Below are 15,886 nucleotides of genomic sequence, written 5' to 3' on the forward strand. Positions count from 1 at the left end.
TTATGTAGCAGGTTGGAGGTTTACTCCATTCCCAACTACTTCACAGAGATGAGCACCAGACAACTCTGAAAATACCACTCCTTACATCACATTAAGACACTCCTCCAAGAACACAGCTGTCAAAATCTTGAGTCCTACTTCCATGACAAATCTCTGACAAAATGAAACGCTCATGACCTGCAGAGGTAGGTCAGCAAACACACCATTTCTGGAACCTGAAAAAATGACACACGTCTAACCACGCGGGTAATTTTTGTTCAGGAAGAGTCATAGGATATACTGTTTGGGCTGCTCTATGATACAGGCTGACCAGTTTGGTATCCAGAAGTGCATTACAATGTGAAACTCCACCATTTTAGTGCACTGCTCCTGTAGTGCACTTTAGTAACATCTCCTTTATGCTGCAACTCTAGAACATGCTGTTCCATCACCTTCCTTCAGGACAAATAGAAATGAAAAAACAGGAATTTCAGACCCCAGAGCACAAGTCTGCATGCTTTACTGCTTTCAAGGTCAGCTTTGGCTTCCTATATACTGGCTGCCAGGGAGAGAAGGCTTCCTGCTATACGAGCTTCTCACTCTCACCAAGATAAATATATGTTTTAGTCCAACTTAATCCTTGCAGTAAGTGAGAACACCCAAAGATGGTGGAGAAACACCCTCTGTTACCATCTCTCAAGACAAGATGGAAGTCAAGGAAAGCACGCGGCAGCAGCCTCTGACTGCTACAGCTTAACCCACCTAAACGGTAAGCCGCCCGAGGCAACCGTCGTGTCCTTCTCTAATTCCCCCATCAGGTCAGATCACGCAGCCACATGGCAAATCACTTCCATTATTTGAACTTTTTTTGTTCCTTTCTGCCTTTAGTGCAGGTGTTTTTCCCCTCTCACTCTGCTGTCACCCAGCACCTTGCTAAGTTCAAGGAGAAGCTACAAAAGACCTGTGGCTTTGGGTGGGGATGGAAATCAAAGGAACAGGAGCATCCATTTGAGCAGCACCCTACTATTAAATTAATTAGGTGTAGCATCACACCATACCCTTGGAGCAGGGTAACCCTTTCCAATTTACCACCAGTTCTGGGTGGGAGCACGCTCCTGTTTCAATGGGAGTGTGCCCTGAAGAATGACCTCCACTTGTCAAACTCAGATGACTGCTACTTCACTAAAGAGCTATCTGCCCATGGATGGCAGTGCAGGCAACCAACACAGCCACCAGTAGTGTCAGAGACAATCACCAGAAACGTCTGTGCTTGGTGACCATATTTTTTTCACAGCAACTGCACTTCTTATCCAAAGCCATAAAGAAGAGCTTTTGTCCTAACACTTCTGGGCTGCAAGCATGCAGGAAGTCATTAGCGACCATGAATAAAATTGTACGATAGTGGTACATATTCAACAGGCACAGAAGACACATCGAGCTTTTGCACCAAAGCATAAGGATCTTTTTATTTTGCAAGAAAAAACGGACTGGTGGGGAAATGATAGATAGTCAACCACATTGTAATAGGATACGTACAACTCACCAGCTATAGCAGAACCACAGGAGAAACCTTCCCCACCAATCTATCACCCCACCAAGCACCTCCCTTGATCAAACCCTTGCTCCTGTAACACAGAGCTTCTCTGAAGTTCACGCTTTTAACTTTCATCAGCAAACATTCCGCTTCTACAGCACTACGACAGGAGCTGCAGAAGGCTGGCAGATTGTGCAGCTGATCGCTGTCTGACGGGTTTTATTTAAGAACCGCTCACTCCCAGGGCCCTCTCCAGGCAGGACCAGGCTGTACGCAGACCCCAGCTGAGAAGGCGAGGCAGGGAGAGCAGCAAGGCAGGGAGGGCAGCTCACCAGCACAAGGCAGCGTGGCACCCTGTCACGAGCAAAGTCGCGACAGAGGTCCTCACAGATGGCTGTGTGTGAAATGGTGGGCACTGAGGTGATGTCGCAGCAACTTTTATTGATAATAACAAAGTAAAGAGGAGTTTAATTAAATCAACATTTGTACTACGCAGGGTTCTTCAACAGGCTGCTTTTACCCCAAGAACTCCAGAAATCATCCCCCTCGGCCCATTACTATTTGGTCATTCTTTCAGCTTCCCTGGAGGTAGAAAATATTTTCTCTACCCCAACTTCACCGACTGCTGTTTGCACAGAGCTCTCTAAACAGCAATGGTTTTGTGCAATAGTGGGAAACCACCCTGCAGAAAGGCCTCGTGGGCAAGACCTATGCACAATAGCACAGGAACAACGCTGCACGGACAAGAGGCATGCGGTTCTGTTCCCACAGCTTCCTCACACAAACCTTTACTTATAGTAGAGTCTGTTCTCAAAATGCTGGAAGATACACCACAGGTAGGAGTGAGGAGGGGATCACGTTTGTGGTGTAACATTTGTCAGGAATGCTGCTCACACATGACCCGTGGCAGTGTTGTTCTGTTGTTTTTCCTATTTCGCAATAGAGATTCATGGAGACCTCCAAGGGGGTCTGGAATACTTTGCTTGACCCCCGAGCACCCTGCTTTTCATAACTCTGTGACACCTCTTTCCTTCCCCATCCGCTCGCCTCTTGCAGCCAGAAATCAGTCACAGTTACTGCTAGGTCAGCCAGGCTTTCCTGTAGTGCTTTATTACCTTGAGAAACAGTCTCACTGCAGCTGAGATCGAAGTATCTCTACCAAGTTGCAGGAATCCCACTGTACGGGGTTTTCCCAGCCCTGCAATGCTCAAAGCCTCTCACTCTCCTGAGAAGCCAGGGCAGGGGCTGTGGATCACTGACCTGCGTGACCCAGATAGCAGTTTGTGTGAGGTTCTGCATTTGGGGCAGCACACACTTATGTAAGGTGGAAAGCAGGGTGAAGAGAGGTGTCTGGACACACTGCGAAAAAACAAACCACCAGACAGACTGCCACTTTCAAGCAGCAAGGAAACCATCACTGATTTATAACTCTGCACAGGGATGACAGGAGCAGCTGAAGAACAGCCCCAGCTACAGGGAGTATGATTCTTCTTGGACGTTTCTGCATAGTCTGTTGGCCCAACCCATTTGCACAACTCTGCAATCCCTTTTGCAATAGGGATGCTCTACATCAGTGCCTGAGTCTGGTCATGTTTCTGATTTGCATGTTGCAGCATACAGGTAGTTCAGTGCAGCACTGGACTCAAATGGGATAACAAAGACTCCATTAAAAAAGAGCCCTCTGAAGATCTGAGAAAACATGATTTTCCTCTTTTAATGACAGAGGGAAACTTAAGATAAGAAAAATACACAACTCCTGAGACTCTGCCTTAACTTTCAATTTAAAGAAACAATGGGATTTATTGCAGTAGAGGGAAACTGGTAATCTAAGCCAAGATCTAAACTGTTCCTTAAGCAGTTAAGCCTCACAAAATAAAAGTATCAGAGAACAAGAAAAAAATCACAGCTTGCCAAAAACAACAAAAGAAAAACCATACACATGCCTCTTATACAGTGAAAGGGGAACATTCCCTTTACACACATGTAAAAGATGTATGAACAAACATCTCTTTTGTGGACTGATCTCAAGCATCAACAGAACAAACTACCATCAGGCTTTTTTACCCTACAGAAGGAGGGACACAGGAGATGTAGGCGCCGAGGAGACATAATTCCTGTAGACAAGTTCATTTAATACTGCAGTACATATTTGATTTTAACATTTGTGTGTCTTAATTTGCAAAAAGATTATATAAAAATGAGAGAGTAGGATTTACGTAAGAGGTCAAGGCAAGAAGTGTTCTAATTCCCCTTTTTCAAATTAGATGCCAATAAAAGCTAGGGTACAACACAGCCATTCATCAAAGGTTCGGATCATGTGAACACCTGGAAGCATCACTGTAGCACGGAAGAAATTGCTTCCGAAACAAGGTTACCATCTCACTAATGAAATACTTGGCATTAATGCCACAGCAACAACAACAACAAGGCTCATCATTTATACATAACTGGATTTGAGCTAAACATCCACGTAACACTATTACTATGGTGAAACAACTGATGAGGACACAGGCATGACTAATTAAACACTCAGAGAGAACCGGAATATTAATGATTAACAAAAAGCAAATAACTAAACCAAGTGGAAAAATGCTTTCTGCCTTTTAGCCTGCCCAGCATCACGACAGTGTCATGATTACTGCTCTTTCCCCAATTCATTTACTGTGCTCTCTCCGTAAGTGTTAATCCCAAACCACAGCATGAGTTATCTGACACTGTTTTAAACAGCGTTTCAGGTCTTTCACGTTCCACTGAAACTCCTAAAACAGGTAAGCAACAGTGACTAAGGTAATTAGGTCTCTTTCATGTGACGTCCAGGAGTTCTGGTGACCTTTATACACATAGCATCTGACTCTCTGAGAACTGAAGATCAAAAAAAAAATTGTTTTGCCTGACTCAGAAGTGACTCAGCTGCGAGAAAGCAGGCCTGAAGATAATAAAACTGAGAGCAAGGAGGAGAGCTTTATCTGCTCATTACCTTGCGATGTAATTACAAGTTCCTTTCAGTTTCCAGAGCACTAAATAAGTTTCTGCAGGAAGCTGACGGTGCCCAGCTGAGAAGAGTCCTGAGGTGCCCCCGTGAACCCAGGCAGAAGCAGCCCTCCACGAGCTCTGCCACCCAGCCTCGCAGGGCAGCTGCAGTCAGGCTCCTCGGGGTGACAGCGCTGCCTCCTCTGAGAGGCTGCACGGCAGGACTCTGACCGGCATTAAATAAACAAGCTGTGGGAGAGAAAGGAGTCCCCGAGGCAGACTGCTAACAGGGACAGCGGGCTAAGCGAACGGGGCATTTCCGAGACTGTTTCTCAATCAATAGCCTGAAAGGAATGCTATGCACAACGCCGTTTCCACTCTGCTGGGTTATTCCTCTGAGGCAACCTTTGTACCTGCCTCTTTCAAAGTCTGACTGACTTGCATGTAAATTCATCTCACAAAACAGACTCAATCACTAATAAAGCAGAAATCCCATCTGGGGGAAAATAAATCCCATAAATTATCCATCTATCCCAAACCTCAGCTCTGCATGCTAGCCCTTGAAACAGTAAATGCAAGAGTCCCACAGGGCGCTCACACCCTGAGCTGTTGAACAAATCAGAAGCAGCATAATTAACAGCTCTCCTGGCCTACACAGCTTGATCTGGCATGAATTCACAATATTACCCTTCCCCCATTTCCAATAAAAGCCACACGAAGAAACAAAAGGTGTTCAACATATAGCTGAGTAATTTGGCTCCAACGTTTCAGATGGAGGTCTAAGGTGTTTAAGAAAGCCACCTGAGAAGCTAAAACCATTTCATATAATTCATGAAACAGAAAAGATCACATTGTAACAACATGAAAGAAAAAAAAAAGTACCCTAGAAAACTCAAGGCAATGTTCTCCTATCATTAATAATGACCGACTGTAAGAGAAGTGTGAGAGGTAAGAAAGGTCACCAAAACAGCCCCCTAAGTGTCATTCAGCATTCCAGACAAAATGCTTTAAACACTGAATACCACGTGAAAATGTTTGAATACAACTGCAATACTGCTGCTTTTAAATGTCTAACAATACCCAGAAATTCAGTTAAAGGAACATACAACAGATACTAAATCAAATTAGGAGATAAGGCACGTGCTTAGAAGAGCTCACTCTAAAGTTCCATTTACACACTGAAATCCATGGAGGCAGATGAGAAAAACAGCGCTATGTGGTTGATAAACTTGATCACTGCTTAAATAATTAACAGACTACAGGAAATGGGACTGAGATGCCACAGATGACTTACTGGTATCGTAGCAATCTGTTAACTCTACCTGGGGGTCAGTTTATTTATAGACTTATAGATGACGCTCGCCTGAACATGAGCCAGCAGTGTGCCCAGCTGGCCCAGAAGGCCAACAGCATCCTGGCTTGTGTCAGGAACAGTACTGCCAGCAGGAGCAGGGAGGCGATCGTGCTCCTGTACTCGGCTCTGGTGAGGCTGCACCTCGAGTGCTGTGTTCAGCTTTGGGCCCCTCACTACAAGAACGACATCAAGGCCCTGGAGCGTGTCCAGAGAAGGGCTACGAAGCTGGTGAAGGGCCTGGAGCACAAGGCGTGGGGAGCTGGGGGTCAGCCTCTTCTCACAGATAACCAGTGACAGGACTAGAGGGAATGGCCTCAAGTTGCAGCAGGGGAGGTTCAGGTTGGCAATGAGGAGACATTTCTCCTCAGAAAGAGCAGTCAGGCACTGGAACAGGTTGCCCAGGGAGGTGGTGGAGTCACCATCCATGGGGGTGTTCAAGGAAAGGTTGGACAGGGTGCTTAGGGACGTGGTTTAGTGGGTGACACTGGTGGTAGGGGGATGGTTGGACCAGATGATCTTGGAGGTCTCTTCCAACCTTAACAATTCTATGTTCATCTTGCAAAGTACAAGACATTCATTTCTTTTAAAACTTCTTAGTTAAACAGTAAGAAAAGCATTTCCAAAGAAAATCGCCCTAGATGGACTAGCGCTACACTATTTCAGTAATTCAGGATCTATACAGCAGTTCCAATTTACTGCCTGTTGGAACAAGCAAAAAAAAATTATATATACATATATATATATATATAAAAATATTTATATATATATATATATATATATAAAATAAACCTTTTACTTACATATATATGGTTTAAGATATATTTTTAAAATGCACATGTCCACAAACTGGTGAGTACTGCAATGAAAGTCCCTATTTTAATCCCTAATTTAAAAAGGTGCCTGCTGGGCATAGCAGTTCAGAGAAGACCACTGAGAACGACTGGAATCTTGTCTAATATTTAAGGTGTTTTGATCCAAAAACTTCACTGGACATTAAAGGATAACTCAATTTTTGTTACCTCCTACAATCTGAGAAAAGCCTTTATCTAGCACGCATGACGCAAATTATTTTTCAATACATACTCATCTTTAGGGTAATAATGTAAAACCAGGGAGAGAGACCAATTATGCTGCAAAAAAAAACATGCTATTTTTGAAAGTGTATCCAACTCCTTTTCACTACTTAGCAGTACCAGTCACACTCCCACAAGCCTTTGGCAGATGAAAGGTGAGACAACTTCACACAGCTTGACAGTGTTAACCCTGTTATTACCTTCATCAGTACAGCTACACACAAATTACTTCGTATTACACTCTTACGCAGACTATTAATCACATTGTCTTGGCATATGGTTAGAGCAGCAGTTTAGCTCCTATCTGTCATCACCACAAGGAAAACGTTCCAATTTCAGGGAAGTCTCCAAAGAGTACAAGTAGTTATGTTTGTTACAGCAGTTTCCAAGCTTTTCAGAAGCCACCAGTACAGAGGTGAATTCCTGTTGGGCTTGTGATTACTGTATTCCCTACTCGGGGTCACAAGCCTTGCTATGCTATTTAATCCCTTGTCCACATTACCTTCTGGTATCACATTACCCTGCTCCCTCCTGACTTTCTTTGTACCTTCCTTTTCCTCCCACACCAAACTCTCAATTTCTTTGTAAAGAAAAATGAGAATGAGTTCAGCCAAAAAAAAAAAATTAAAAAGCATAGAAAATAAGAGGATTTGAAAATCTGCAAAAAAACTTCATTAAAATAGTAGCAATTACTTTTGGCATTACCTCTTCCACACTTTCGTATTCACATGAGTATATTTACTATAAAATGATGTTTCCAAAGTGGCAAGTGGCTGTTTAGGCACCCTACAGCCAATGGACCACAAAACTTTTGAAATACCCTTTTGCACTCTAATTGTTGGAAACCTTAACCCTCTGAAGACTATATCCAAATTCAATTTGTTTGGGTTTTCAGTTTGATTTTTTTGTTTTGTTTTGTTTTTTTAATAGGTGGATTACAGTAGTAGTGTTCATAACACTTGTATTTTTAATTCCTGCAGTCACATTCAGCTTTCGCCAATCTTTCATTATCCACAGTAAGCGCAACATGAAAAGGCTGTATCCGTCCCTTTGTTTAGGGGTTAAAAACCAGGATCACTAACGAGTTGAGTCATCTGCCAAAGAAAAGCCTGAGCCACAAGGGCAGTGCTTGCTCCAGAACTTGCCACCTGCCCGTGCTGGTGGGATGAGACGGCTCCTGCTTGTTTTCTCCCTGATTTGAACTCGGTGACACGGAATGGGCCAGTAGCAGCATCTCTCGGAGGTTTTGATTTTATACAAGGGTGCCTACCTAGCTCGGTTTCGACGTGGGTTGAATTAACCCCTCGTTATTCTTTACTGCTTGTTTTCTTTGGAGTTTTCACGTGCCGACATCACCACAGTTGCTCAACACATTGGCTGTTTCACCCGCAGTTAAGCTCATATTTTGTCTGTTCCTCCCTCATTAGCGACAGCAATAAAGTCACCCAGCCCTCTCCAGCGCTCTGTGCCATCAAATTATCGCTCGTTATTTCCTCCTAATTGCACAGGAAGCGCCCCACGCCGATAGTTAAACACGGAGGTCACAGCATCCCTGCAACACCCCTGCCCTCACGGCACGGATTCCTCACCTCCTGGGACAGATCACCCCTGGCTGGCTCCAGCCAGCTCCTGGGAGAGTTAAAATGGAAAATTCCCTTTGGTAAAGGGGAAATACCCTTCCACAGAGGATCACACGAAGCCGTTGCGCCGAGCTGCCCCCTGCCCCTGACGGGGCGCCCCCCGGCCCCGCCTCCCGCCGCCGCCAACATGGACGGACACCATCTTCCGCCGGGAAACAAAGCCACCCCCCGCCGGCAGGCGCGGCGCTTTGCGAGCCAACTTGAGGAACTTTACCCCAAGATTTATTACTTTTTTTTTTAACAAAGAAAGTGAACAGCGGAGGCGCCCGCTCCCGGCAGGACAGGAGGGGCGAGGGGGGAAACTTTGCGAGCGCTCCCTGCCCCGGCTGCCCCCCGGCGCTGGCCCCGCTCCAGCGAGCCCGTCTAACGAGTCGGGCCCAGCAAGAAAATCTGGAAAGAAGGAGAAAAAAAAATAAAGAAAGAAATCCACCAAAAAAAAAAAAGAAAAAAAAAGGAAGAAAATCAGAAGGGGGAGGGGAAGTCCGAGGAGGGGTAAGCGGGGGCAGGGTCTGCTCCTCCCGCAGCGCCGCGGGCTCCATTTTCTGCCCCTCTGCAACTTTCCCCCGGAGCCGGGCCGCCCCCCGCGCCCTCCCGGCACTCACCGGCATCATCTTGGAGCCGAACCGCATGGGGGCGGCCGGTGCCGGCCCCGCCGCACGGAGCGGGAGACCGCCGAGCTGGGAGCCCTGGGGCCTGCGCTGCTGCTGCTGCTGCTGCTGCCGCCGCTGCCGGGACCCGCGGGGGGGGAGACCTGTTGCGGGGCCGCCCTGCCCGGCCGCTCCTCCGCTTTGTTCCGCCCCCGGCTCCGCTCCGGAGCGAGCCCCGAGCCGGCGAGGAGGAGCCGCGGCGCCGTGCAGCGCCCCGCCCGCCTCCGGGAGGGGCCCAAAGTGCGGGGAGCCCGCGGTGGGTCCCGGGGGGAGCCCGTGAGCGTTGGAGCGGCTCCGGGGGGGAGAAGTTGGGGTCCGCGGGGCGCCGCGCGGAGGGCTCGCAGGGGCAGCGGCGCCGGCTGCTCCTCCTCCCGGGGTGAAACCTTCCCCGTAACTCGACGGGGCGGGGGAGGGCCAGAAGTTGCCGGGTGAGCGGAGAACAGAGCCCAGACGGAACCCGTGTAAGCGTTTATTTCATAACAGGCTTAAAACGAGGCGCTCCGGGACCGCCCGCACGGCGGCAGCGCGGCCCCGCTCCTCAGGGGCCGGAGCCCAGCGGGCGGCCCCGGCCCCCTCTCTCCCCGCCCGGCCCCGCTGCCGGGGCCGGCCAATGAGGCGGCGCCGCCCGGGCCATGACATCACCTCCCCCGCCGCTGATTGGGCGCCGGCTGGCGGATGGAGCCCCCAGGGGCGCGCGCTGCCCCGCTGCGGGGCCCGGCTCCGCGGGGCCAGCGGGCAGCGCACGGGGAGCGGCGGGCAGGGGAGTGCGGGTAAAGCGGGGTCACAGCCACCGGGAGGAGGGGAGAGGAAAGGAGAGAAGGGAAAAAGGAGAAAAGAGAGGAAATAAAAGGAGAGAAAATAAAAGAGGAAAGAGAGGAAAGAGAAAGAAAGGAAAAGGAAAAAAAAAAAGAGGGAAAAAAAGAGAAAAAATAAAGGAAAATAAAAGAAGGGAAAAGAAAGAAGGAAAAGAGAGAAAAGAAAGGAGAGAAAAGAGAAGATAGGAGAGAAAAGAAAGAAGGGAAAAGCGAAAGGAGAGAAAAGAAAAGAGAAAGGAGAGAAAAGAACAGATAGAAAGGGAAATAAAGGGAATGGGAAGGGGAAGGGAAAGAGGAAGGGTAAGGAAAAGATATACCAGAACCATTCTTTTTCTCTCTGTGAGTGATCTACTTGGTCTGAACTGCAGAAGCTTGCAAAAGCAGGAAGGTTTTACAAGCAGTAGTTGTAGTGATGGTAAGTAGAAATCATCAGCATTTCTTGCCCTTAGTCTTTTCATTTGATGGATCTAGGTGGGAGGCTGGGAGACACTACCGTATTTCATGCCTTCACCACACTACTCCAAACCTTCAGTTAATTTTCTCAGAGCAGTATCTAAGCAATTTCAACAGCAACTTCTCACACTCTTTTCTTCTTCAGTGTGCCTAAAACTGTCTCCAGACCAGTCTTCTTTTACAGTCCCTGACACGACTATGAGAAGTATCAAACAGCAGACATCAGACAACATCTCTTTGTAATGTCTTGTCATCATTTGCAATATCTTGTAAACTTTATTATTATTATTATTTGTAAATGCTGTGCCTGTCAGTGGTTTATATTGCTATAACCTCTTGAATTCTTCAGGAAAAAGGTAGTGAACCTGGTTCTAACACTGTTTCTATGACGGTAATTTGAGAAACAGTTTGTCAGAAATCAACACAACATCAATGCAACAGGAGGAGGATGTCAACCGCTTTAGCTTTGCTACCCATTGCCACCTACCGTTGAAATTGCACCATATCGAACTTCAGAGCTCATTTCTGAAGGATAAAGCTTAAGGCTACAGAAAGAAGGGAAAGCTTCTAAAATAAGAAAGCTGGGAGAAGAAGAGAGCAAGGCGAGAGAATTGATCGCCAGAACTCAACTAGCTGGGACACAGCAGTCTTCAGAACATCAACCCTAACCATAACCCAACAGCTAACCCCAAACCCAACACCAACTCTAATCCTAACCCTAACAACTTTAATCTTAACACTAACACAAAATGAACCTACCCCTAATGCCTAACACTAACCCTACAAACTAATACTAACCCCTAAGCCTAAACTAACCCCAAACCCAACACCTAACCCTAAACCCTAGCCTTAACGCTTAACACTAACAAGACTAACCCTAACTCCTAATGCCTAGGAATAACCAGAATCCAGTCATAATCCTAACCCTAACCCTAGCCTTAGCCCTAATGCTAACCATAAACCCTAACTCTTAACCTAATACTAACCAGAAACCATAACCTTGTCTCTGACACTAACGAATCCTAAACCAAACCAAAGTTGTAATACTAACACCAACCCTAACCATAACCCTAACTCTAACCCCCTATACCCAACGCCTAACCCTAACAATAACACCTAACCTAAGCCCCTAAATCTAAACCCTAACACTGACCATAACCCTTACCCTAACACCTAACCCTAAAGGCCCTAACCATAACCCTAAACCTTATCCTAACCTTAAAAAAAAAAAAAACAAAAAAACTAAAAATAAACTTAACCATAATCCTGACCCAAACTCTACCTAAATAATAATGAGAAACATAACCTTAAAACAAATCTGCTACTTAATCCTAGCCCTAAAACCAACAACAAAATTTTCCCTAAGACAAAACATAATTATAAAAGCATAAATATAAAACTAAACCTAAACCTAGCCCTAAAGTTAACTCTATGTCCAAACCCTGGTCCTAGCCCTAACACTACTAGACATAGATCTAACACTACCTCTAACCCTAACTCCATCCTAACACTAACCCTAACTGTAACCCTAAGTCAAACCCTAAAACAAACTTTAAACACAACCCTAAACCTAGCTCTAGCCGTAGCCCTAAATCTTAGCTTTAACTACAATCCTTTCACTAAAAAAAAAATAAACCTAAGCAAAACATAAATATAAACCTAATGCTAAACCTAGTCCTAAACATAATCCTAAAACTAAACCCTTCTCCTAGCCCTAACACAGTAATCCTAACCCTAATAATAATACTAATACTAACCCTAAAACAAGCCACTACACCAAAACATAACCAAAACCCTAACCCTAGCAATAAACCTAACCTTAACCCTAAGGCAAATGCTAACCCTCCCACACCCCCCAAAATATTCAAAACCTGAACTCTGACCATAGACACAGCAAATCCTAACTCTAAACTAAAAACAAAACCTAGCCGAAACCATACACCAAAACCTACTTCTAACCCTAGGACTAACACTAACCATGACCCTAACACTAAAACCTAACTTTAACCCTAACTCTAAACAAAACCCTAAAACCTAACCCTAAACTTATCCCTAACTCTAACCCTAACTTTAACACTCAGACAAACAAACACATAACCCTAACCAAAAAACTTGCCCTAGCCCTAACCCTAACCTTAGCCCCCTAACCCTAAATCTATGCCTTACATAAATATACCCTAACTCTAACCTTAATCCTACTGACCAGAAACTAATGATAAAAGCTAAGATTAACCCCAACCCTAAGGCTAACCCTTATGCTAGTGGTCACCATTACAACTAACCTTAATGACACAACCATAACCCTAACCTCTAATCCTAACACCTAATTTCTAGTCCTAACTCTAAAACCTAACACTAAATGCTAATTTTAACCCTAACCATAGCCCTAACCCTAAAACAAACCCTACTCCTTACATTAACCCTAACATTTACACCAGTAAATCCACAGCCTTTCTGATGTGCACCTCGAGGCTGGGCAAGCCTTTTGTGGCCAAGGCCCTCTGCTACCAGACACCCTCTGGGACTTCACCAGCAGCTGTATTACCCTTGTTCCTGAATAGGTAGGTTCTGAGGCCAGCCGCTACACCAGACCAGGCAAACAGCACTGTGCAAGCACATCCAGGCTTCTCTTTCTCTGCTGCACATATCACTTTTGTGTACAGTTGTCCCTGAGCCCAGCTGATGAGCCAGTGCTGAGCAGGCAGCTATGTGTGAGTCCCCAAGCAAGGCTTCAAAAAGGGCAAGAAGGAGGACCCAGGCAACTGCAGACCAGTCAGCCTCACCTCCGTCCCTGGAAAGGTGATGGACCAGCTCATCCTGGAGGTCATCTCCAAGAAGGTGATCAGGAATAGTCAGCATGGATTCACCAAGGGGAAATCACGTTTAACCAATCTGATATCCTTCTATGATGAGGTGACTGGCTGGGTAGTACGTAATTCTGCAGCCCTCTTTCAGGGAAGGCACTTTGACTCCAAGAAAATAGCAAGGTTATTTGCCTGAAAGCTTGTCTTTTTTATCCCTTAAGTACATCAGCTTCCCTAATAAATGTATTACATGTCTACAAACCCTGACTCTCTTGTGGAGCTGAAAACACTTTTTTGTTCTTTTTTATTTAAAATAGAAAACTATAATTAAAAAAAAAGCCTGACTGTGCAACATGCCTAGCCCACAAAAGCTACTCAAGATCATACAGTCCCAATACTTTTAGCTGAGAAAATCTACAGAGAATATGTTTTCTTTCATCCTCACTCTTCTTTTCAACTTCATTGCATGATTACTATCAGATACCTTATGTATGGTATTACAAATAAATCACGAGGTAGATGTAGATTGTAGAGGTGGTTACTCAACCAGCTTTTTATACAACATATAGCAATACTGGGCCTGAAACTAGTTAATCTGTGAAGCATCTATTTAAATATTTATACTGATTTGACAGAACTCATATTACATTCATATATGAAGCTGTAACTCCAAATGATTCAAAGTATTAAGTTATCTTTTACTGGATCAAAAGTTTTAGTTGCAAAACAGGAATCTGTGCAAATTTACGCTCCGGCATACACTTGTTAAAAACAATTTAAAAGGAAATTTCAGTGTGCTTTCTTTTTTATTCATTTTTTTAGTTCAGGCTCAAAAGTCACAGTCCCTGGATATGCCCCGATGCAACTGTTCTCTGTTATAAGCCAGCCAGACCCTGTGTTTTGTCTGAGCCTTGGACTTTACTCTGCCTCAGTATCCAGCAGCCTGAATTAATATATGACTTTTCAAATATAACAGTCTGCTTTCAAACTTAGTACCTCTTAAAAAAAGTAAGATTCATAAAGTGAGCAAACTGCTGACACCCCAGAAAAGAAGACCTGCCTCGTGGGAAGGCATTTTCTATTTTTCTATTGATTACCCTTACTTGATAAAACAAATCTGTTTTCCTCCCACACAACTTCTGCTCTTAGCCTCGATTTCTGAGCACATTACTCCTCTTTGCTCCTATATTCCCCATTAACATCCCTGTTCGTGACCTAGCTGCACACCTTCCTTCAACCTCAGCTCCTGCTACTAGAATTCTTTCCTTTACTGTTGTCTTCCCAGATGTCCACTTGTTAGCTCCTGCTTCAAACTCTCTTTTTCCCCTTCATTGAATTCCTCCCCTTTTCTCACATTTGATATTTACAACTTTTCTTGTATTTCAGGTAGGCTCCCTCCGCTTCCCCATGCCTCTTGGCAATGCTTGCTGCCACACAGATCACAAGAAAAATATTCTATGTAGGTAAAATATTCTACGTAGATTCAGTAAAATTTCACAGTCCCTGCTGTTCTGAACAGACCATACTCCGATCAGTTGGGAGCACAATAAACATGGTTTTATAAGCATGTAGTAAGCTGCAAGAGGCTGAATCTATTCAGGGTATATATGCCTAAAAATTTATCCAACAAATACTTAGAAAACTAATGAGATTTGACAAAGACTTCTGAGTACAGAAATGTGCAGATTATTACAAAGAAAGCAAAATACACACTCTTGGCCCAAGTGGCCTTTCCTTTAAATCTCATATTCCTAGTACAAAGTACAGAGGCATCTTTAAAGGGGCAAAGTAATATATTCCCCCTAACATCTTTCTTGTCAGTCACTGAAACGTTCCCCTCAAAACTTGGTCCAAGTATATTTATCATTATAACATGGTATAATGAGAACTAAGGTTATTTCAAGATTTTTAAAATTCTTACAAGCACTGCAGAAACCTAAAGGAGCAGCAACCCAAATAAAGGTATGTATCCTGCTTTAACTACAGATATTGTCTACAGAGATTGCATGTTACTTCATATGCAATGGAATCTACATAACATGATATCATCCCTTCCAGGGACTATTAAAGTTATCTGGCTTCACCCTATCCCATAGTAACTGCAAAGATAAGGGACAAGTGAATCTGTGACAAGGATTTTGTGAAAGTATGTGTGGTGTGCAGTTCTGCAAATTAAGACAGTGATGTACGCTCAGAAAAATGATACAAGATACCTCATACAATTATGTGAATCAAAACGTGGAAGACAGCAGAATTATCTTACGTGCTGAGACAGACTTATTAAACAAAAAGTCATTTATGTAGTTGTAGCTAATAATGTAAAATATGTAGTTTATACCATTAATACACTATATTTACTAACATAATAAACATATAGAAAATGCAGTTTATATATTATTAAACATAACATCAAACATAAAGGAGTACCTCAAAATCTCAAATTTCTCAAATTACAGGACAAAACAAAAAGCATTCTTGAAACTATTTTAAATTATATATGCTTAAGAAGAGGGAGAAAAACACTTGCTTTTAAAATATTAATGGACTGCCAGCACAACCTTCCTGTGCCAAGTCACAAGTTTATTAAGAATTCTCCTAAGTGTGTTTTAAATTGCTG

General features: G+C 44.4%; 1 protein-coding gene across 1 annotated transcript in view; it reads right to left on the minus strand.

The window, feature by feature from the left end:
* The window catches only part of TP53BP2 (tumor protein p53 binding protein 2), a 46,225-nt gene extending 37,004 nt beyond the window's left edge, over positions 1-9,221 (minus strand). The window contains exon 1 of the mRNA XM_032184705.1: positions 9,153-9,221. Within this exon, the coding sequence (XP_032040596.1) occupies positions 9,153-9,179 (27 nt within the window). The 5' untranslated portion in view covers positions 9,180-9,221. The remainder of the gene's footprint in view (positions 1-9,152) is intronic.
* Between the last annotated feature and the right edge of the window lie 6,665 nt (positions 9,222-15,886).

The sequence above is a fragment of the Aythya fuligula genome, chromosome 3 (assembly GCF_009819795.1).
Source record: "Aythya fuligula isolate bAytFul2 chromosome 3, bAytFul2.pri, whole genome shotgun sequence".
In the NCBI taxonomy this organism is placed as follows: Eukaryota; Metazoa; Chordata; class Aves; order Anseriformes; family Anatidae; genus Aythya; species Aythya fuligula.